This window comes from Dreissena polymorpha, chromosome 3 (assembly GCF_020536995.1).
Source record: "Dreissena polymorpha isolate Duluth1 chromosome 3, UMN_Dpol_1.0, whole genome shotgun sequence".
Lineage (NCBI taxonomy): Eukaryota > Metazoa > Mollusca > Bivalvia > Myida > Dreissenidae > Dreissena > Dreissena polymorpha.
Window position 1 is genome coordinate 56656244 of NC_068357.1, and position 22885 is coordinate 56679128.

A 22885-nucleotide genomic window follows, 5' to 3' on the forward strand; every position below is an offset into this window, starting at 1 on the left:
TAAAATGTTTATTATCATCTTTTCAGCTGAAATAATGATATGGAGATACAAAACAAGATAGAGTACACTTGAATGTTATACTTTGTACTTTGACACAAACACGTTATTCATGGCATACTTTTACAGATGTGTAGCAATGTGGGAAATGCAGTAAATGGATCTAGTTGTTTTATATTTGAAAGGTTTAGTTTTGTGTTGTTTTTAGCTCTGCTGTTTTTTTTAAAAACCTGAGGTATTGTCATAGCCAGCTCGTCGTGTCGTCCGCCATCCGTTGGCGTCGTGCTCAAACTTGCACATAGTGCTCTAAAATCAAAGTGCTTCCACCTACAACTTTGAAACTTCATATGTAGATGCATCTTGATAAGTTCTACACGCAACACCCATTTTTTGGTCACTAGGTAAAAGGTCAAGGTCACTGTGATCTTTAAAAATATTAATAAATTCTGACAAGCTTTCATTTATTAAAAACTGCACCCGCAGCCGTGCGTTGGCACACGTTATGCGGTGCTCTTGTTTTATAGTATAATACAATCAAAAACTAAGATATTTATTCAAGTTTTGGAAATTAATTAAAAAAGTTTGCATTTTAGTCTGGGGAATAGTTAAGTATTTGAAAAATATGATTAGTGTGAATTGCTCTATTTTTATTATAGAAATAGTATGTTTTTTTTTGTTTTTTTTAATCTTATGTCTTTATGAGAACATGAAGAGAGAGAGGTTTGTTTAAGAAGTATGGCCAAATTCTTTTTTATACGCCAATATTTTCAATATGGGCGGCGGACGGGCGATATCCACAGCATTGTTGGCTCTCTAATTCAAATAGTTTTCATCCGATCTTCACCAAACTTGGTCAGAAGTTGTATCTGGACAATATCTAGGTCAAGTTTAAAAATGGGTCATGCCTGGTAAAAAACTAGGTCACAGGGTTACTAAGTGCATTTCAAGTTTTCAGCATGGTGTCCGCTCTCTAATTAAAGTAGTTTTCATCAGATCTTCACCAATTTTGGTCAGAATTTGTGTCTAGATGATATGTAGGTCAAGTTTAAATATGGGTCATGGTAAAGTTATAGAGTTGTCCAAAACCTTCAAACGGGTGTATCTTGTGACAGTTTTGCACCCTTGTTTTTACTTTTTTAATCTCAAATATGCAGTTAAAACATATGATTTGTTTTCCTATTAAAAAATAATATATTCTGCAATGTGTAGATAGCTGAAAACTATACAATTTATGCAAACAACATAATTATTATGCCCCCCTTCGAAGAAGAGGGGGTATATTGCTTTGCTCATGTCTGTCTGTCGGTCGGTCTGTCGGTTGGTCGGTCCGTCCACCAGGTGGTTGTCAGACGATAACTCAAGAACGCTTAGGCCTAGGATCAGGAAACTTCATAGGTACATTGATCATGACTCACAGATGATCCCTATTGATTTTGAGGTCACTAGGTCAAAGGTCAAGGTCACTGTGACCCGAAATAGTAAAATGGTTTCCGGATGATAATTCAAGAACGCTTATGCCTAGGATCATGAAACTTCATAGGTAGATTTACCATGTTTAGAAGATGACCCCTATTGATTTTCAGGTCACTAGGTCAAAGGTCAAGGTCACGGTGACCCGAAATAGTAAAATGGTTTCCGGATGATAATTCAAGAACCCTTATGCCTAGGATCATGAAACTTGATAGGTAGATTGATCATGACTAGCAGATGACCCCTATTGATTTTCAGGTCACTAGGTCAAAGGTCAAGGTCACGGTGACCCGAAATAGTAAAATGGTTTCCGGATGATAACTCAAGAACGCTTATGCCTAGGATCATGAAACTTGATAGGTACATTGATCATGACTGGCAGATGACCCCTATTGATTTTCAGGTCACTAGGTCAAAGGTCAAGGTCGCAGTGACCTGAAATAGTAAAATGGTTTCCTGATGATAACTCAGGAAAGCTTATGGCTAGGATCATGAAACTTCATAGGTACATTGATCATGACTCGCAGATGACCCCTATTGATTTTCAGGTCACTAGGTCAAAGGTCAAGGTCACAGTGACAAAAAACATATTTACAAAATGGCTGTCACTACAACTTAGAGCCCATATGGGGGGCATGCATGTTTTACAAACAGCCCTTGTTTATATTTCATCTGGCTACAGAAATTAATAAAATTTGATAGCACAACTTGTTTGACAAAAGTCAAAATGGCTTTTTAATAGCATTTCATTGATCCTTCAGCTTGAATTATTTAACCAATGATCTTTCTCATATGTTTTGTACCCCAGCCATTTATATAAGCTATGTTAATTTTAAGGGTCATATATTGAGTAGTCACCTTATGAAATTATGCTTTTAGCTTAAAGGGTATATGCAAATGATCACAGTGTTAAGGAGTGTGATTATTTTGATAAACTGTCAGCATTTCTTTTAATTTAAAGGTCTGATATGATATATTTAAACGTAAATACTAAGCTTGTATGTATTTTTTTAGTACCTATAGAAAAGGAACCAGACCTAATTTTCAGGATTTCTAATTTGGGACAATTGATACCCCTGTTATATAAAGTTTTTACACACTTAAAAATTAATAACATTTTAACGCAAAAGTGCATGCCGTGTAATTTCCTATAAAATCTGAACAACTGAGCGACCCTATGTTTTGACTTCATTTTATTTTGCACCTTGTATTAATTTTTAATAAGCAGTATTTGCAGACAAATTTTCAAAGCTCTTTTTAAAAAAATCACTGAAACGGCCACTTAAGCTGTATATTGGGTGTGCGGTAAAAATGCCAGATGTATAGTGGTAAAAATGCCATAGGTAAAAATGCCAGGTGTTATATAGTAAAATAGAGTTTTTAGCAATATTTTTAAGGATATGGCATTTTTCAGCTTTACATCTGGCATTTTTACCTCTTGCATTTTTACCTCTGGCATTTTTACCTCTGGCTTTTTTACCTATGGCATGTTTACCTCTGGCATTTTTACCTACATTCGTATATAGTGTTGTAATTGCTAGCCACCAAGGAAAGTAATGTTTTATTTTGCCAGATGGATTGTATTGTGCAATCAAAAGATTAATAATGTAAAACTGTATGCATTTTGACTGCTTACAGCAATACCAGATCTTTTATCATATATCTGAAGTATGCAACTCGACATATTGACAGATTGTTTCCATGAAGGATTCTAAACCCTTTTTTATCAGCAATCTGACTTTATAACAACACACTTTTATAATTCATTTGTTTATACAATACAAATAGTGTGACAAAATGCCACAAATAGATTTCTCTGAAGCATATAATTTAAACAAGCTGTGATTCAGTAATTTTATTAGGTTGTTGTTTCTTGAAACAAAATATGCAACTATGTCTACAGAGTACATTACTTTTTTATGATAATGCATGGCCTGGGGGTTTAAACAACAATAGAAGCATTATTCTATGATAATTAGTAAGATTTCTGTATATATTATGCATAATGACATAATGATTGTCAGCTATTGTATTGACTTGACATGCATGATTAAATAGGTGTCAAATATTCTTTCTATTTTAGTCAGTAAGACTAGTTTAAAAAGGGAGCTGAAGAAACAGCATTATATTTTTTTATGCTTTTTGTGTGTGAAACTTTTGTTTACCATTTGCAATATCTGTGTGGACTTTTGGCATCTATTGGCCATTCTTGAAGGTATGTAGAATCTATATCTTTAAACATTAAAATTAAAATTAGTCTCTACATAATTTGGATCATGTTTATTTTTTTCAGTGTAGCTGTATATAAACCAGCTTTTCACCTTCCCTGACCTTTGTAAGTGTCCAATAAAATTCAAATAAAATTTCCCGCGGCTTTTATAGATACGAATGAATACACTTCATTTATTCAATTGGCTGATTTGAACATACCACCAGAACATTGGAAACATGGACGCGTCTTTGTAACACTGTTTTACTGCACGAAACAATTGTATCTCTAATGAAAAGGCTTGATATAGAACAGTTTTACACTCAACTCTCGACATCAACGCAATTTGCGCCTGCACCTTTTATTTTCAGAGGATTGCTAGCGCCAGTATCAGGGTCAAATCGCGGCCAGTGAAATAATTGTTATATAATATAGACGCTATCGCATGAAATAGGTGAAGTGTTTGGGTTATCTGGAAGACTTGTGGTCAGTAGCAATAAATAACTTTCTCGGGTTAACCTTTTCAAAGGGTCGATCTCAGCATGTTATCTCATTAACAGCTACAGACCATTATTGTATAAGCGCTGAAGTCTATCTGACTCGAGAATCTGGCATATACCCTGGACTGTGGAATTTTCTTTAGACCAGAAATATGTTAAATGAAAATATTCAGCGATATAATTATGGTATGTTAATACTAGATTCTTAATGTGTTTCCAACAATATCATGATAAATAATAATTTTGATTATGATTAATTTAACAAGAATTATTCCACCATATTGGCTAATGTATTAAGCATGAGCGCGATGATTCTCGATACTGTTAATAATTGACAAACCACTAAAACAGGTTTGTTCGAAGAACGCGCGTATGAATATTTCAAATATGTACGGATACTTCGCATGTGGCCGGTTGACTTAATTTTTAATTTCACTTCCATTCTTCTTTTGGTTTTCTGTTGACCAGCAATATGTAATAATGTAAAATAAACCGCGAAAACTCCGCGTAACATCCCGTTCTGCGTGTGATGCAGCTAAGAACTGCACAGAAAAAGACATTCGCTATCTTTGATCTCATTCATTGAACTCTTTACCTTTCACCAAATCCAACCACAATCAAGGCCGTATATCTTTTTTAAAGATATTTCTTGTTTCTACTTTTTAATAAAATTCAAGATTGCACTTTTATATTTCTCTTAATTTGTACAAACTGTTTTTCCTTAAGAAAAAAACAACATCAAAACATTTACCATATAGACTGTGCTCTCAAAAAGGGGTTTAATGCATGTGCTTAAAGTGTCATCCCAGATTAGCCTGTGCAGTCCATTATCAGGCTAATCAGGGATGACACTTTCCACCTAAACTGGATCTTAACTGAGAACAGAGTTTCTCTGAAAAAAAAATATCATAAAAGTGGAAAGTGTCATCCCTGATTAGCCTGTGCAGACTTCACAGGCTAATTTGGGATGACACTTTACTTGCATGCATTAAACCCTCTTTTCTTAGAGCTGGACCCATATAATTATGTCCCACTGAGTTGGTCCGGCTTTAAGTGTATGCAATTCCATACAAATTAATATTAAGAAGCTTGTGTTTTGAACTCATCTTTAACCCTTTACCAATAAGATACGCATGTAACTAAAGGGCTCAGTCTCAAAAGTGTGATTAACTTAAAACAAAAATAGGTCTTACAACTTAAACGAGACAGCATTGGCGTTGAAAGTCAATTTGCAAGATACAGGGAATTTTCTGCTGAAGTGAATTTAAAAGAAAAGTAGTCTGAATAAACATTTAAAAGGCTATCAAAAAGATTTTTTATGAAGAACAAGACTATTGCCAAGCAATAAAAGTCCCCTACCTAGCATGAAGCAGTAATATAATTGTCTCCCTTTGTTTTCAAGGGACGTAATTCTTTGTTTGCCTTGTAGATGGTAATTTTCTAAAAATAACCCGCTTTTGCTAATAATAGAATTGTTTTACGAACGAAATTTGTGTAATAGTTTCTAAGAACGTTTTTTCACGTATAACGGTCTTAGAAAAATTCACTTAAAATGGTGTAAGCAATGTTCTTTAAAGAAAATATTAGAAAAAAGTTTCTAAATTAAAAACTGTAAGAATTACGAAATACTTTATTCTGGTTCGTGTGCCCAAAATCAGGGAAGGCTTGGAAAAGGACAACCGTTTCCCCTGTGATTTTGAAATGTGGTATTACAAAAGCCTATTTTGCATTGCAAATAGACAAAAAAATTATTTACTATTATTATTGTTATATCTCAATTTTTACTTGCAGTGTTGATGTTGATGTTTGAGACATTAAGAAATGAATTTAAGCAGTATTCAATACCTCAAATATGTAAAAATGTCTTGAAAGTTTATCCAAAATATATATAAATTATATTGTTTTCAATTTTAATTTTTAATAGGTTGCATGAAATATTGCTTGTTTAAATCATTTTTTAACAATTATTCATACCAAAACGTGTTATGAAACCATAACACAATTATTTTACTGAGATTTTATAGTTCTATAGTCTGTTAATAACACCTGCTGTTATATCTAAGAAATGATCTCTCTGAATCTATTGAAGGAGCCTTTTCACGTTTTGGTAAATAAACAAAATAAAAAGAAAGTTCTTCAGATTCACAAATTTTCATTTTAGTTATAATATTTGTGAGGAAACAGTTATATTACTGAACATTTACCATGCTCTAAAATAGCCATTATATGCATTTTTGACGATTTAAAAACCTGAAAATTATCAAGTCTTGCAATGCAAAACGATTGAATAAGTTGGAGAGTTCTGTTGTTGTCGTTATATTTTGTGAAACTACGAGGATTGCTTAAATAATGTATAAAATACGTCGATCATCGTATGAGCACGGATGGCCGAGTGGTATAAGTGGTAGGCTTTTACTCCAGGATCCAGGGGTTAGTGGTTCGAGCCCTGCTGTAGGTTTACTTTTTTTTTCTTTTATTCTTGATTTTATACTGAAGCTTTTTAGATCCAATGTTTACATTATCAATATAAAGCATTTAATGACAAACTTCAATACTTTCCATTATCTGTGAAAAGGCCCCTTAAAGTCAGAAGCTATGCATGCAATTTATATGATAAATTTATTGTGTTAAAGATTAGATGTTTATTTTAAAGCTATATACACGGACATAGTAACAAGCCTATAAATTCCTCAATTTATTGAATAACAGGTTTGTTCATGTGTGTAGTAAAAAACGTACGTAATGTTTTTTTATTACCATATTATATTTTATTACCGTAATATTGTACAAATTGAATACTGAATAAATCTTCAAAACATCAATTCATGCATTATCCATTATCTTTTTGTCAAATGTTGACAATATAGATTTTTAACATGATACGGTGGTCCTTTAGAATGTTTGTTGACATCATTCCCCTTGGGGTGCAAAACTGTCCCCATATTGAGGGTAACTTGCTTTGAGAATATTTTAATAATGTCGGCGAGTTTGAAAATGGTTGCAATCAGTTTAAAGCATGGTCAACAGGAGTTAAAACTTTTCTAATATCTCTTAAGTGGAAAATTATCAAAACTTTAAGAAATAATTGTTTATTTTAATACTATTATCTCCCATTCCTTAAGTCAATCCTTTGTGTTTTGTACACTGAATACTCCTAGCAAAATACCAAATGCTTTTGTTATGGATGCATTTTTTAATAGTACAAACCTCTATAATTATTATGTAATATTATTGTTCTACCAACAATATTCTTTTATGATTGGATTTCATCACATTGGTTTCTTATATCATAATACTCTAAAACACCTTTGTCAATATTGGGACTTTATATACCTGCTCAAGATATTGCACATTACTTTAATATAAAATAATCTCAGGCAGTATCTAAGGTCATTCTAGGGACAATTTCACCAATTAAAAATTTATGGACGATTTTTTTCCATTGAGAGCTTAAAAGCACTAGAGCTCTTTTAAAAAAAAAAAAGTTTAAATACATTATATCAAAAGCATTTTCAATCATAAGCACATATAAAAAGGATCATTGATGGAAGTTATTTGGGAAAAAACGGACCTACTGGGGTTCGAACCAACGCAGTGACAATTTAATAGTGGTCAATGGATCCAGAGTCTGACGCGTTACCGATTTTGTCACAGGGACATATTGATTATCATGAGGAGTACAAATATTTAACTTAAATCGGGTAAAGTTTCTGGCCATTTTTTTCCAATTTTCTTGTGAAATTTTTTGTTTTAGCACTGCGTCATCATTTCTGTCAGTTCTATCATCAACTACACTTCTTTATGTAAAAAAAGTTAAAAATATCATAGTTTTAAAATTCTAATGTAAAGAAAGATTCTCACAACCTGAAACGGTTGTGGTTTTAAGTCCACGCTGGCCATAAAGAGGAGAATACCAATTATGCCGAAAATGCCAACCATCCGAAGTGTGTCTATGTCCTAAATAGACCCACCTGGCCATAAAACACCGGATTCTAGCTTGGAACGTTCCAATGTCCACCATGATTAAGCATCGAAGTGTACAGTGAAACGCTTTGTTTAATATACGGATTTTCCAAATCATTTTGCTGAGCCATTTTGGCATCAATTGAAGTTATTAAATTAAAATAATTATCTGCCTTAACATGAACTTAACATGAACCAATTGTACTCAATGATAATATTTGTTTGTGAATTGCATAGTTCCTAAAATTCATAAAATTGCTTCAATTTTTTTAATAGATTTTATTCTGTGACATACATTTTCCTTTTTTTCCTTGTAATCTCAACATTGCTCTGCAAATTTTAGCAACTGCCTCAGCCTGCCTCAGTGTGGCTACCACCCTGTATAATTTTGGATTGGTTATATTGTATACTGTTAATCTAGTTTCGCAGACAATTATATTCTCTGTATTTTTATGCCCCTGGATCGATAAATCCGGGGGGGGGGTATATTGTATTGTTTTTGGCCTGTCTGTCATTCTGTCCCAAAACTTTAAGGTTACAGTAAAGTTTTGCAATAACTTTGGAAATATTGAACATAGCAACTTGATATTTGGCATGCATGTTTATATCATGGAGCTGCACATTTTGAGTGGTGAAAGGTCAAGGTCATCCTTTAAGGTCAAAGGTCAAAAATGTAAAACTAATATATTAAAGTTTTGCAATAACTTTTAAAATATTAAACATAGCAACTTGATATTTGGCATGCATGTGTATCTCATGGAGTTACACATTTTGAGTGGTGAAATGTCAAGGTCAAGGTCATCCTTCAAGGTCAAAGGTAAAAATTGTAACACTTTAATATATTAAAGTTTTGCAATAACTTTTGAAATATTGAACATAGCAACTTGATATTTGGCATGCATGTGTATCTCATGGAGCTGCACATTTGAGTGGTGAAAGGTCAAGGTCAAGGTCATCCTTTAAGGTCAAAGGTCGAAAATTTAATACTTATATATAGTAAAGTTTTGCAATTACATTTGAAATATTGAACATAGCAACTTGATATTTGGCATGCATGTGAACCTCATGGAGCTGCACATTTTGAGTGGTGAAAGGTCAAGGTCAAGACCATCCTTCAAGGTCAAAGGTAAAAAAAAGCGGTGCATTAGGGGGCATTGTGTTTCTGACAAACACATCTCTTGTTTTATGTCATTTCTCTCAATATATCCTCAATTTTCTTGCACCTTTTATATCAAATTTACTTTTTATATACATTTCCCAGTACATGTAAGGTATTTCAGCATGAAAAATATTGATGCCAATGTAGATATACAATATTTTTCAACAACAAAATGTCATTACTTGTAAGATTGACTGGGCTATGACCATTTATAGCTGACCCGAGACAAACCTTGGCACTTGACACCTGTCTTGTTAAGGTCATCCAGTACCGAACTCATCAGCAAACCACGAAACATGCACTGTAAATAAATGGCATATGGTGGAAAGTTAATACAGCTGTCATGATTTAATAAGTTAAACATTTGTCATTCCAGGTATGATGGTTGATCTAATGAGTTAATGTTTTATTTGTTGAAATATCAGACTCAAGAATCCTTATTTAGCCATCAGTTAAACACAATTGAATCTAACATGTCAAGTGTGCATAATTTTTTTGCTTTGACGTTATGTTCATTTGATGGCCTATATAAACTTTGTGTTTTTTCAATCCTACATGAATCGCTTTGTTTGACTGAATTTGCGTTAAGTACTGTTACAAATCAAAATTGTCAAATATTATTACTGACTTGACAATTTTTTAATTGTAAAGACCTTTATAAAAGTACATGACTTTGTATGCTATAAATTCTGTTTGTTTTTGCAAAAACTGGAAAAACTAAAGTCCTTGTGTACGCCGAGCGTATGTCCATTAATTGTTGGTAAAGCATCTGGTCATGTGAGAAGCACTAGATCGCTTTCATGCGAACACCCCTTTCACCTACACCTATATTCAGGGATCATATTTTCCCGCAACATCAATCGGTCCGGATATAAATGGGGAAAAGTATCCGAAAATGTATATCCGAAATCATGACAAATTACGTTAAAATATATACATTTGATTTTGCCATTCATGAAGGTGGTATAATACATGTACAAGTAAAATTCCCTTTGGCATTTTTTAAACGGAACGAGTTTTCTCAACTGGTTTTATCATTTGGTATTTCATTGTTGTTTCGTGTGCTGTTTTATCAGACTTTTTTCATCGTTGTCAATATTATTAATCTGTGTAAGTCTATACCGATGTTTTAAATTGTTGTCGACTCGATTATAGCTTACAAACATGCACTGAACCAAACAAATGTCTGTGCGTAGGTTGTCATCCTACTGACAACAACAAACCAAATAATTAAGAAATAATCTGTTGTCAAATAACCCACGGCCGATAGTTTAGATGCGTACGGATTTAATCACGAGAGCGAAGCATTTGAAACCACGCATCTAATTTTCCGGTCGTGAGTTATTCAACAACAAAGTATAAAGTACACGAATTATTTCGATTCTAACACGGTTTTACAAAATATTTATTCAATGTATATTATTATTCTTGTGTACTATTTTATGTGACATTCCGCCCATAAAAATAACTTTCGGCTGTTCTGTCGATCAGATCCGCGACTTTCATTCATAATTATATTACCGGATTATTACGCTGGTGGAAAATGTATCGGCATGTTTTGTTTAGTTACAGCGTGTGCATTCAGACGCGTCTTTTCGGATGCGTCTTTAATCCGCTGTCCACAAGTTTTTGATTCTTGGTCTGACGTGCAATAAACCGGTCCTGACCGGTTTAGAGACTGCAGCAAATGGTTTATCACACCTAATCGAGATAAGAATGTCATTAGGGTGTGTTAGCATGTACACTGTGTAATCGATTTCATGACATGGGAATTTTAATAGCAAACAGAATCGGACCGACTGTTTGGGATTTTCAATCGGTCTTTCTTGACCGCAGCAAATGGTTTATCACACCTAATCGAGATAAGAATGTCATTAGGGTGTGTTAGCATGTACACTGTGTAATCGATTTCATGACATGGGAATTTTAATAGCAAACAGAATCGGACCGACTGTTTGGGATTTTCAATCGGTCTTTCATGACCGCAATCGGTCTAGGACCGACAAAACCGAAAAAAATATGATCCCTGCCTTTTTTTTGATCAGTGTTGCATATCTGGAATGAAACATGGACGGTATGTTGTAAAAGCAGCATAAATAACCCATTTTTTTTGGTTCCTTTATAACTCTTGATCAGACATTTATGCCTTGAACAATGTTACAAGAACTTTGCATTTAAAATTTTACACTTAATTTGAAATTTTGTTTCTAAAGTGTTCTGTGATACACCTGTATTTGAATATATCAAAATAGTCTTTGATTTATCTTTCTAAATGTTACCTGTTAATTTGCACTTTTAGCAGACCATCATATAAAAAAATATTGTCTACAAATAAACAATAAATAAAACATGCTAAGATAAAGTTAAGGGAATTTCCATAATTGTCAATAATTGACAAAATCAATATAGCACACAAATAGTAACTTCATTTAAACTTCTAACACTGATGATGACATGTTTATAATTTATCACACTTTTAATGTTGGCATTAAATGATAGGTTAAAACGCTTCAAATGTCAAATGTGTCAGTGAGCATTAGCCTCTTATCAATTATAATAAATCATAAAAATAATCTTCGCAATATGAGTATGGCCATACTTGAATTTGAGCATTTTCAGACAAAAAATGGAAGGTTTGAGAAGCAAAACAGGAGCCATTTGACCCACCGGTTTTATATTGGATTTCGCTTTATAATGTTACTCGTTATATTACATTTTTAGCTCATCTATTTTTTGAAAAAAAAAATGAGCTATTGTCATCATCTTGGCGTCGGCATCTGCGTCGGCGTCCGGTTAGGTTTTGTGTTTAGGTCCACTTTTCTCATAAAGTATCAAAGCTATTGCATTAAAACTTGGTACACTTACTTACTATCATGAGGGGACTAAGTAGGCAAAGTTAGATAACTCTGGTGTGCATTTTGACAGAATTATGTGCCCTTTTTATACTTAGAAAATTGAAAATTTGGTTAAGTTTTGTGTTTAGGCCCACTTTATTTCTAAAGTATCAAAGCTATTCGTTTCATACTTGCCACACTTACAATTATAAGGGGACTGTGCAGGCAAAGTTATGTAACTCTGACTGGCATTTTGACAGAATTATGTTCCAAAATTTCGTTAAGTTTTGTGTTTTGGTCCACTTTACACCTAAAGTATCATAGCTATTGCTTTCAGACTTGGAACACTCGCAAACTATCATAAGGGGACTGTACAGGACAAGTTGCATAACTCTGGTTGTCATTTTGACGGATTTATGGCCCTTTTTTGACTTATTAACTTTGAATATATGGTTAAATTTTGTGTTTACATCCACTTTACTTCTAAAGTATCAAGGCTATTGCTTTCAAACTTCAAATACTTTCATACTATCATGAGGGTACTGTACCTGGCAAGTTGAATTTTACCTTGACCTTTGAATGACCTTGACTCTCAAGGTCAAATAATTAAATTTTGCTAAAATTGCCATGACTTCATTATTTATGATCAGATTTGATTGATACTTTGACAAAACAGCTCTTACCTGACATACTACAATAGACTCCACCCAAACCATCCCCCATGCCCCCCCCCCCCCAGAATCCCCCCCCCCCAATTTTTTTTTTATTTTTATGCTCCCTCAAAATTTATTTTGGGGGAAGCATATAGTCGCCGCTTCGTCTGATCGTCTGTAAGTGCACAATTTTTGTCCGGGGGATTTCTCAGCAACTAATTACCGGAATTCAATGAAACTTTATTGGAAGCTTCACTACCAAGAGGAGATGTGCATATTATCAGCGGGTTCTGGTTGGATGATTTTTCACAGAAATATGGCCCTTTGAAATTTTCTATAAACGGTACATATAGTGCAATTCTTGTCCGGGCTATTTCTCAGCAACTAATGACCAGAATTCAATGAAACTTTATGGGAAGCTTCACTACCAAGAGGAGATGTGCATATTATCAGCGGGTTCTGGTCGGATGATTTTTCACAGAGTTATGGCCCTTTGAAATTTTCTATAAACTGTACATATAGTGCAATTCTTGTCCGGGCTATTTCTCAGCAACTAATGACCGGAATTCAATGAAACTTTATGGGGAGCTTCACTACCAAGAGGAGATGTGCATATTATCAGCGGGTCCTGGTCTGATGATTTTTCACAGAGTTATGGCCTTTTGAAATTTTCTATAAAAAAATTCTTGTCCCCCCCCCAACTACTGTTCCCTCAAGACGTTTCCTTTTATCTGAATATATAGTGCATTATTGTGACAAAAAAAACTTCACCCTTCTCCGACGGTTTCATGTTTATTTATTTTTGAAAGATCATATTATAAATGACCACACCCTCATACTATACCCCCGACCCCCCCCCCCCCAAAAAAATTTTTTTTTCTTTGAAACATGGTTTAAGAACAAAAATATTAATTTTTATTATTTTATTTGTATTTCTTATTATTGGAAGATAATGTAATAAATGAGCACACCCCCACACTATACACCCCTCTCCACCCCACCCCTCCATCTTTTTTGATTGAAGTATTGAGATAGATCACTTCACCTTTAAAAAGAAAAATAGATGAGCAGTGTGCACCCGCAAGGCAGTGCTCTTGTTAGTGTTCATTCTCAGCCACCTAGGTTAATTCTCCTGCTAAATTTGGAGCTATCAAGTTGTACTGTCCCGCCATATCTGGAGCCTTTCTGAGTCTTAAATATTTACGCCACATTAAGCAAAGATTCCAGTTGATAGTCTATATATTGTCTTGCTTCATTATTGATCATCAAAGCAGACCAATTGTCTTTACATCATTTGTTTCCAGGCCATTTGCAAGTGATCAAATGTTGTGATAAAGAATCTGATTCTTTGTTGATGCTTCATTATAAAGTTAAGCAGAAAATTTAGTGCTTCAATGAGTACTGGAATTTGTGTTTTATGTCGTATATATGTAAATAGAGGCTGAGATTTCACGCATTATTGATCTGATGTTCACAATTGCTTTTTATTCCAGGTTTGACAAATCCTTTGGGAATAATACAAGAGACATATTTTTCAGAATATCTATGGAATAGTCACTTTTAACGTAAAAGCTTATACAGTACCATATTTATTCTGAGTTTTCATCAACATTTCCAGTGTCATATTATTTGGATCAATTCACAAGAAATTTAAGTTCAAAGTAAGCCTGAAGCAGAATCTAAATTGTTTCACTTAAAAAATAAGTGATGCCTATTAGTGTTGGTATCTTAGATTTTTTTATTGAAGTTATAATTTTTTTACGTTAAATATTTAAGTTTATATTTAAGCTATTGTGCAAAGTGGCCATTGGCTTGTCGGTGCTCAAACTACTTTCCCATGCGTATTTGATGAAACATGTGAAAACATTTATGAGTGTCATCGTCCATTTTATATAAACAAAGAAGAAAATCGATACATTTTCCTCCAGTGTAATAACCCGGTTTGGCAGAGATCTGATCGACAGAACAGCCGAAAGTTATTTTTATGGGCGGAACTTCACATAAAATAGTACACAAGAAAAATAAGATTGTATAAATCTTTAGTAAAAACCGTGTTAGAATCAAAATAATTGTGTATGTTATAGTTTGTTGTCAAATAACCCACGGCTGGAAGTTTAGATGCGTGGTTTCAAATCACTCGTGCTTTGAAGTCTTGATTTAATCCCTACACATCTTAGCTTCAGGCCGTGGGTTATTCGACAACAAACTATAATGTACACAAATTATGTCTTTAATTAAAGGCACTCATAATCAGAAAACAAGAGATGATTTTCTTTTTGGAAAGTAATTGAACAACCATGCTTAATTATTATATATTTGTTTTGTCCACTTGTGGGGGTTTGCAAAAACATATATTGTGCGCAAAAACATTGAATAAATATGGTACACAATAATTTGAGTAGTTATATCCACCATTTATGGCATTCTCTTGAATATATGAACCTATCCATCATTGCTTGTTTTGTTGAGAATCATATAGAGGCAATATTTGATGACATGTCCTTATAATTGATGTGAATTGTGGAGACTTTGTACTATAAAGTTATTGAAACATGATTAGCAATCACAATATTGACAACAAGTATTTGGGTCAAATTATGTAGTATTTATATTTCTATGATATTAAATAGTTATATTTGCCATTTTAGTTGTAGCCACACATATATTGTTTCAACACTGGTATTGGTCGAAGTCATTTTAACATTATAGTTGACCATGCCTGTGTTTGTTGTACATGTCACATAAACAAAAGTAAAAACACACACACAAACAAAAAATAATCAATCATTTTATTTCAAAGACAGTAAAATATGCTCAGAGTGTAACATCACTTGGAATTGTGTCAAATCACTTTAGGAAGTCATAGAGCTTTCTCAAGGGTCATTTTTTGGTCAGGTTACTGAGTGAAGTCCATCTGTCCAGATATTGTTTATCCACTTTTGTTCATCCCTTTACTACTTAAATACATTTTTTAACGCATTTGAAGCTTCATTTTCAACCCTTAGTTACTGATGAGAAACAAACAGCATAAAATCTGAACAGACTGCGAGTTACTCGCAGGCTGTTCTTTTTTTTTGCTGGTTGCAAAAGCCATGATTTTCATTTTGCCTCTTATGGGTGAAAGGGTTATACCTGGAACAAAAATTTATTTTGCTGTTGATTATTATTCACCATGATCAGATTATGTGTCATGTACAACTCCCATGCCTCTCAGAGAAAGGTCAAGTGTACAACTCCCATGCCTCTCAGTGAAAGGTCAAGTGTACAACTCCCATGCCTTTCAGTGAAAGGTCAAGTGTACAACTCAAGCCTCTCAGTAAAAGGTCAAGTGTACAACTCCCACACCTGTCAGTGAAAGGTCAAGTGTACAACTCCCATGCCTCTAAGTGAAAGGTCAAGTGTACAATTACTATTCCTCTCAGTGAAAGGTCAAGTGTACAACTACCATGCCTCTAAGTGAAAGGCCAAGTGTACAACTCCCAGGCCTCTCAGTGAAAGGTCAAGTGTAAAACTTCCATGCCTCTCAGGTAAACGTCAAGTGTACAACTCCAATGCATCTCAGTGAAAGGTTAAGTGTACAACTCACATGCCTCTCAGTGAAAGGTCAAGTGTTCAACTCCCATGCCTCTCAAGGAAAGGTAAAGTGTACAACTCCCATTGCTTTCAGTGAAAGGTCAAGTGTACAACTCTAATGCCTCTCAGTGAAAGGTCAAGTGTACAACTCCCATGCCTCTCAGTGAAAGGTCAAGTGTACAACTCCCATGCCTTCTAGTGAAAGGTCAAGTATACAACTACCATGCCTTTCAGTGAAAGGTCAAGTGTACAACTCTCACTCCTCTAAGTGAAAGGTCAAGTGTACAACTCCCATGCCTCTCAAGGAAAGGTCAAGTGTACAACTCTCATGCCTCTCAGTGAAAGGTCAAGTGTACAACTCCCATGCCTCTCAAGGAAAGGTAAAGTGTACAACTCCCATTGCTCTCAGTGAAAGGTCAAGTGTTCAACTCCCATGCCTCTCAGTGAAAGGTCAAGTGTACAACTCCCATGCCTCTCAGTGAAAGGTCAAGTGTACAACTCCCATTTCTCCCAGTGAAAGGTCAAGTGTACAACTCCCATTGCTCTCAGTGAAAGGTCAAGTGTTCAACTCCCATGCCTCTCAGTGAAAGGTCAAGTGTACAACTCTCACATCTCTCAGTGAAAGGTCAAGTGTACAACTACTATGTTCTCAGTGAAAGGTCTAGTGTACAACTCCCATGCCTCTGAACAAAAGGTCAAGGTCACAATTTAACGTTTATTGATATGGAATTTTTGTTTCCGCTCTGAACCGTTTTAATCCCCGTGGTATTTCTAGACAGATACATGAATGGTGTTGTAATTAAAAATAAATCTGAAAGAAAGCCATCAGCAAAAAAACACGTGAATTCTACTGTTTCAGACAATCCTAATTGTCTGCTAATTGAGAAACCATGGATTTTGGGTGTGAGTGTTTCCAACAATTCACAACTTGACATTATTAGCTTTAGGAATAATTTTCTTGTGAGTTGGTTTTGCAAAGCAGGGTGTAGGCATTCTTTCTGCAATGTTATGTTTAGGTCTGGGTAACTTTATAGTGCCAAGTGAACTGCTGAAGATTCTCAATCCCAGTCCCATACTTATGAGCTGCGCTCTGTGAAAAGGGGATTTAATGCATGTGCATCAAGTGTGGTCCCAGGTTAGCCTGTGCAGTCCATAAAGGCTAATCAGGGACAACACTTTCCATCTAAACTTGATTTTTGCTAAGAAGAGACTTTCCTGATATGAAAAATATCATAAAAGCTGAAATATTTGTCTCTGATTAGCCTTTGCGGACTGCACAAGCTAATCTGGGACAATACTTTTACTCACATGCATTAAACCCCTTTTTCAAAGAGCACTGCCCATATATATTAGGTTCTCTATGCTTAAGTTAAAATTAACCCTATCCCGCTCAGAAGCAAAGTGAAAATTGCTATGTGCAAACAGCATTAAACCAGAACAGCCTGCAAGTAACTCACAGTCTGTTCAGGGTTTATGATTTTTTGCTGCTCATCGGTATCTTAAGGTCGGAAATGAAGCCTTTAAATCTTGAATCTAATAAGAAAGGTCTTTAATTCAATTAAACTTTTTAAGGGACTACAAAAATTAAAAAAAACGTGTCAAAATAAGTATCTAAGTGGTAAAGGGTTAATCAGATTTTTAGCAAATTTGTGAAGGCACATCTGTTCACAGCTTTCATTGTCTCATTAACCCATTTATGCCTAGTGTCTAGAAAAAAGGCCTTTGATAACAGCGAAGACCCAGATGAGACACCGCATAATCGATGTCTGCACTGTTTGCTTAATAGAATTTCTGTAAGTGATATTCTAAATATAGAAATAAATATACTAGACATCCCTAATTTTGGAAATAAATTGATCCAATTTAGAAGGGTGGGAGAGTCCACTTGGCGTAAATGAGTTAAAGGTAATTGTTAGGAACATCTGATCAGCAGACTAAACAGTTAATGGAAGTTTTATTATTGTGGTCAAGAGTATCTGGAATTTTTATTATAACATTATCAAAGAGACATTCGTTAATTATGTGACATTTTGATTGAAAGGGGCCTTATCACAGATTTTGGCATGTGTTGAAGTTTGTCTTTAAATGCTTTATATTGATAAATGTAAACATTTGATCTAAAAAGCTCCAGTAAAAAATCTAGAATAAAATGAAAAAAAGAAAAAAAGTAACCCTCAACAGGGCTCGAACCACTGACCCCAGGAGTACTGGAGTAAAATTCTACTATTTAGACCACATGGCCATCAATGCTCATACAATGATGGGTGTATTTTATACTTTAAATAAGCAATCCTCGTAGTTTCACAAAATATAATGACAACAACACAACTCTTCAAATTATTCAATTGTTTTGCCTTGCAACGCTTAATAATTTTCAGGTTTTAAAATCGTCAAAATACCATAATGGCTATTTAAATTGAACATGATAAATGTTCAGTATTACTGTTTCTTCTCAAATATCATAAGTTAACCGAAAATTTACGAATCTGAAACAACTTTTTTTAATTTTGTCAATTAACCAAAACTTGAAAAGGCCCCTTTAAATCAAAACTTCCCAATTTTGCAGCCCACAATTTTACAAAAATGATTGAGTCGCAAATTGTGATATCTTCAGAAGAAATACATAACTTATCCAAGGATAAGCTCAATTTATCAGTTAGCGCAGCAGCATGCAGCATGCTGGGCTGGGAATATTAATGATTTGTGCATGCGGTGGCACTTCTATCAGAGGGATCCAGATCGAAGTCACAATAACATTCAATGATATATCCCCATGTGCCAATATATGCATTAGAGATGCACATTAAAGCAAAGTCTACATTACAAAAATATTGGTTTGCTGGGAAACCCCATTGCAAGTACATTGTGGATTTTGAAAAAATATTGTAGATGTTGCACAATGTTGTTATTTCGTGATTTTTGAAGTGAAATAGCTCATGAATGACATGTAGTAAAAAAAAACATATTAATGAAATATACTTTTTCTTATGCATTTGAAATGTGTATTTCTGTTCCAATCAAATTCCTCTAAGAACAACTTGACCATTCAGCTTATTATTTGAATGGACCCCATATAAAAATTGTCCCCTCTGACAAAAATTATTTTGACTAACATGTGTCCCTTATGTAAGTTGATTAACGAAATTGAGCCTAGACATTTTCAAGTCTCATATATTCATGAGTGATTGAATGTTTGAGAAGATTTTCTGACCTTTATACAAGAAAAAGACTTAAAAAAACCAATGAAGTTATTGTAAGAATATTTTAATGGAACTTATTAGTTTGACATCCTGTTTACAGTTTTAAACTAGAAATGGTGTGGCAGAGGCCGATGTGTATCCCCACGCCGCATGTTTGACCCAGGGGGCACCCCAGGGTTGGTAATGGGGCCATGCATAGTTGGGATTGACCGTACTGAACATCTCGTTCAGTATCAATTGGAAGTGAATCTGTGTAGAAATAAAGAAGTTAATGTAAAATAACATAAAACTAGAGATGTGTTTGTCAGAAACACAATGCCCCCTACTGCGCCGCTTTGATTTATTTAAAAAAAATTATCAATTGGCAGGTTCATTACTTACCACCCTTTAAAGCTTATTACTTCCCTTGGATTTGTTTTCTTGACCTTTGACCTTGAAGAATTACCTTGACCTTTCACCTCTCAAAATGTGCAGCTCCATGAGATACACATGCATGCCAAATATCAAGGTGCTATCTTGAATGTTGCAAAAGTTATGGCCAATGCACCATACTGGGGGCATAAAAATGAGTGAAAATCTCTGACCCGGCCCCACCCCAACCCCCATAACTTTTGACCCAGGGGTCAAATCAAAATTCCAAATAGTGCAGGGTAGCACATATGCTCGTAGCTACCATGTGTGTAAGTTTCAAGGTTCTAGTGCTTATAGTGTAGGAGGAGATAGTGGCCAGGATGGACGGACAGAAGGACGGTTTCAAAAAGCGTGGGGATAAAAAAGTGATTCAGTTCCCAATTTGACTTAAATGAAAATCCTTATTTAACATTTATCGGTAATATTTCCAAAGTGATGAAAAAAGCTCCACTCATTATGCAATTAACATAACTTTAAAAAAATGTCCACCATGAGAAGATGACATGTAACATTGACCTTCTGGATATCTACCTCAAAGGTCAAGGTCAAACATGTTGGTCAAACGTTTCAGTTGGTATAAAAAACATTTAGATAAAATTAAAATTTTGAATAGTTTACCACAAATGCTCACAATTGTAGAGAAGGTGTGTAACCCAATGGGCCAATGATCAAGGTCAAAGATTGAACACTATCATGGTGAAGCCCGTTAAATAATTATAAGCATTATTGATAATGGGCTGGACATGTTGCCAACAGTTGTCCCACTAAGAACATGTGCACTCAGCATAAAACCAGAACTGCCTGTGAGTAACTCGCAGTCTCTTCAGGTTTTATGATGTTTGCTGGTCATTAGTAGCTGAGGGTTGAAAATGCAGCTTTTAAAACTTGAATCTAGTAAGGAAGGTCTGAAATTAAAATATATTTTCTAAGCAACTAAAATGTGTGCAAATATGTTTCTGGATGTAAAATGGTTAAACTCAATTAAATTGAAAAACTTCATTCCACAAGCATATTGTATTTGGGAAACCACTCTTTACAAGCATGTTCCTCCATTATATGACATTTTCAATTTCTCTTTGCATTGACAGAGAAATAAATTTGTGAATTAGAACATATAATGATATTTAAAGGTAATAAAATGTTCACTCATACATGTATCTTGCTTTGAAATGCACATCTCTTTCTGTGAAATTGTTACACGAATTACTATCAAATTGAATTAACAGAGTTCTTATTGAATAAGGTAGGATTCCCTATAGTGATGGCAATCAATAAACAGTAGTTTACTGCAGTTGCGAATAATGCAAGCAACTTGGCAGTCTGTTACGATGATTCAATAACGTGAGAGGTTGCACTGGTTTCGATGCTTGCTTCTGATTTGGCTCATTGATTTCTTATCAAAGAAGCTGAACTATATGTCTGTTTTGTCTTAAATGGCTTAGCATGAAGGAACGTTTTTAGATTACTTCTGATTCCTGATCCGACTCTGGTTATTGGTCTTGTGCAAATAAGCTCCAGGAAAAGGGAGCTTAAAGCATGTGCGCAGTTTGGTCTCTGATTATCTTGTTCAATCCACACTGGCTGATCAGGTACACCACTTTCTGCCTTTATAGAATTGTTTGTTCAAATGAAGTATCTTCGAAGCGAATTCCTTAAATTCTTTTTTTTTTTGGAAAGTGTTGCACCTTATTTGTTTGTATGACTTCAACAATTTAAGACATTTTATTTACATCAATAAGTATTGTACTTGCAGGATAACACAGAAAAGCTCATTAGACATCTCTACCAACAAACGCAGCCATGGGTAACAAGTCCTCAAAGAGGAAGTTGCCAAAGGAAGACTTGGACTTCTTAACACAGAACACAAAATTCTCAAAGAATGAAATCAAGGACTGGTACAGAGGATTCATGGTAAGTTTCCATTGATATGTTTTATCAAGGATTTTTCATGGTAATTTTCCATTGACTTTTTTAATCAAGGACTTTTCATGAATAATTAGTATTGCTTTGTTTTATCAAGGATTTTTCATGGTTAATGTTCATTGCCTTGTTTAATCAATTGCTGTTCATTGTGAATTTCCATAGTCTTGTTTTATCATGGACTTGTCATGGTAAATTGTCATTTTCTTGTTTAATCAAGAACTTGTCATGGCGAATATTAATTGCCTTGTTTTATCAAGGACTTTTCATGGTAAATTTGTATTGCCTTGTTTAAGCAAGGACTAAAAAAAATTCATTGCCTTGTTTTATCAAGGACTTTTCACGGTAAATGTTCATTGGCTTGTTTAAGCAAGGACTTTGTATGGTAAATTTCATTGTCTTGTTTAAGCAAGGACTTTTCATGGTAAGTTGTTATTGCCTTGTTTAAACAAGGACTTTTCATGGTAAATTTTTAATTGCTTTTTTTATCAAGGACTCAAACCTGTGAAAATTCAAAGTATATTTCCATCGGCCTGTTACCGGTGTTTTTTTTAAGGACCCGCTGGGTTTATGGTAAACTCCATTGCCTTGTTTAATCAATGACTATGCTTCATAAAAGTGTTATTTTCCTGGGATTGAGAATTTGTAAAAGGAGGCTTCTGGGTAAATTACGGACTATGAAGACTTTTCATGGTACATTTCACAATGGTTCCTTTATTTTACAATGTATGTGTGGTGTTTGTGGCCAAAGTGACTTATCTGGTTATGGTCAGCTCTGATACTTTGAAGATTGTATTGATTGCTACAAATTAATCAAATGATAGATAATGTTGTTTATAAAAATGTTAATAATATATGGCATACATAAATTTACATGAACATAAAGACAACTTGAAGTACCATTAAAATGAACACATATACATATATGAATCAATGGCACATGCATTAAAAATATGTTAAATAAGTAATCAATCTTTTAAGTCCTCTAGCTCTTAA

The 22885-nt window shown here is 34.3% G+C and overlaps 1 protein-coding gene across 10 annotated transcripts in view; it reads left to right on the forward strand.

The window, feature by feature from the left end:
- Nucleotides 1-22885, forward strand: part of LOC127874266 (neuronal calcium sensor 2-like) — a 146815-nt gene that overhangs the window by 119639 nt on the left and 4291 nt on the right. For 7 of the 10 annotated variants that reach the window (XM_052418483.1, XM_052418487.1, XM_052418488.1 and 4 more), the window contains one exon: nt 21723-21880. In XM_052418483.1, coding sequence (XP_052274443.1) covers nt 21770-21880 — 111 coding nt within the window. In that variant the 5' untranslated portion in view covers nt 21723-21769. Of the gene's footprint in view, nt 1-41; nt 183-3560; nt 3683-21722; nt 21881-22885 lie in introns of those variants that run through there. The other 3 variants (XM_052418482.1, XM_052418490.1, XM_052418489.1) reach the window with 3 other exon arrangements.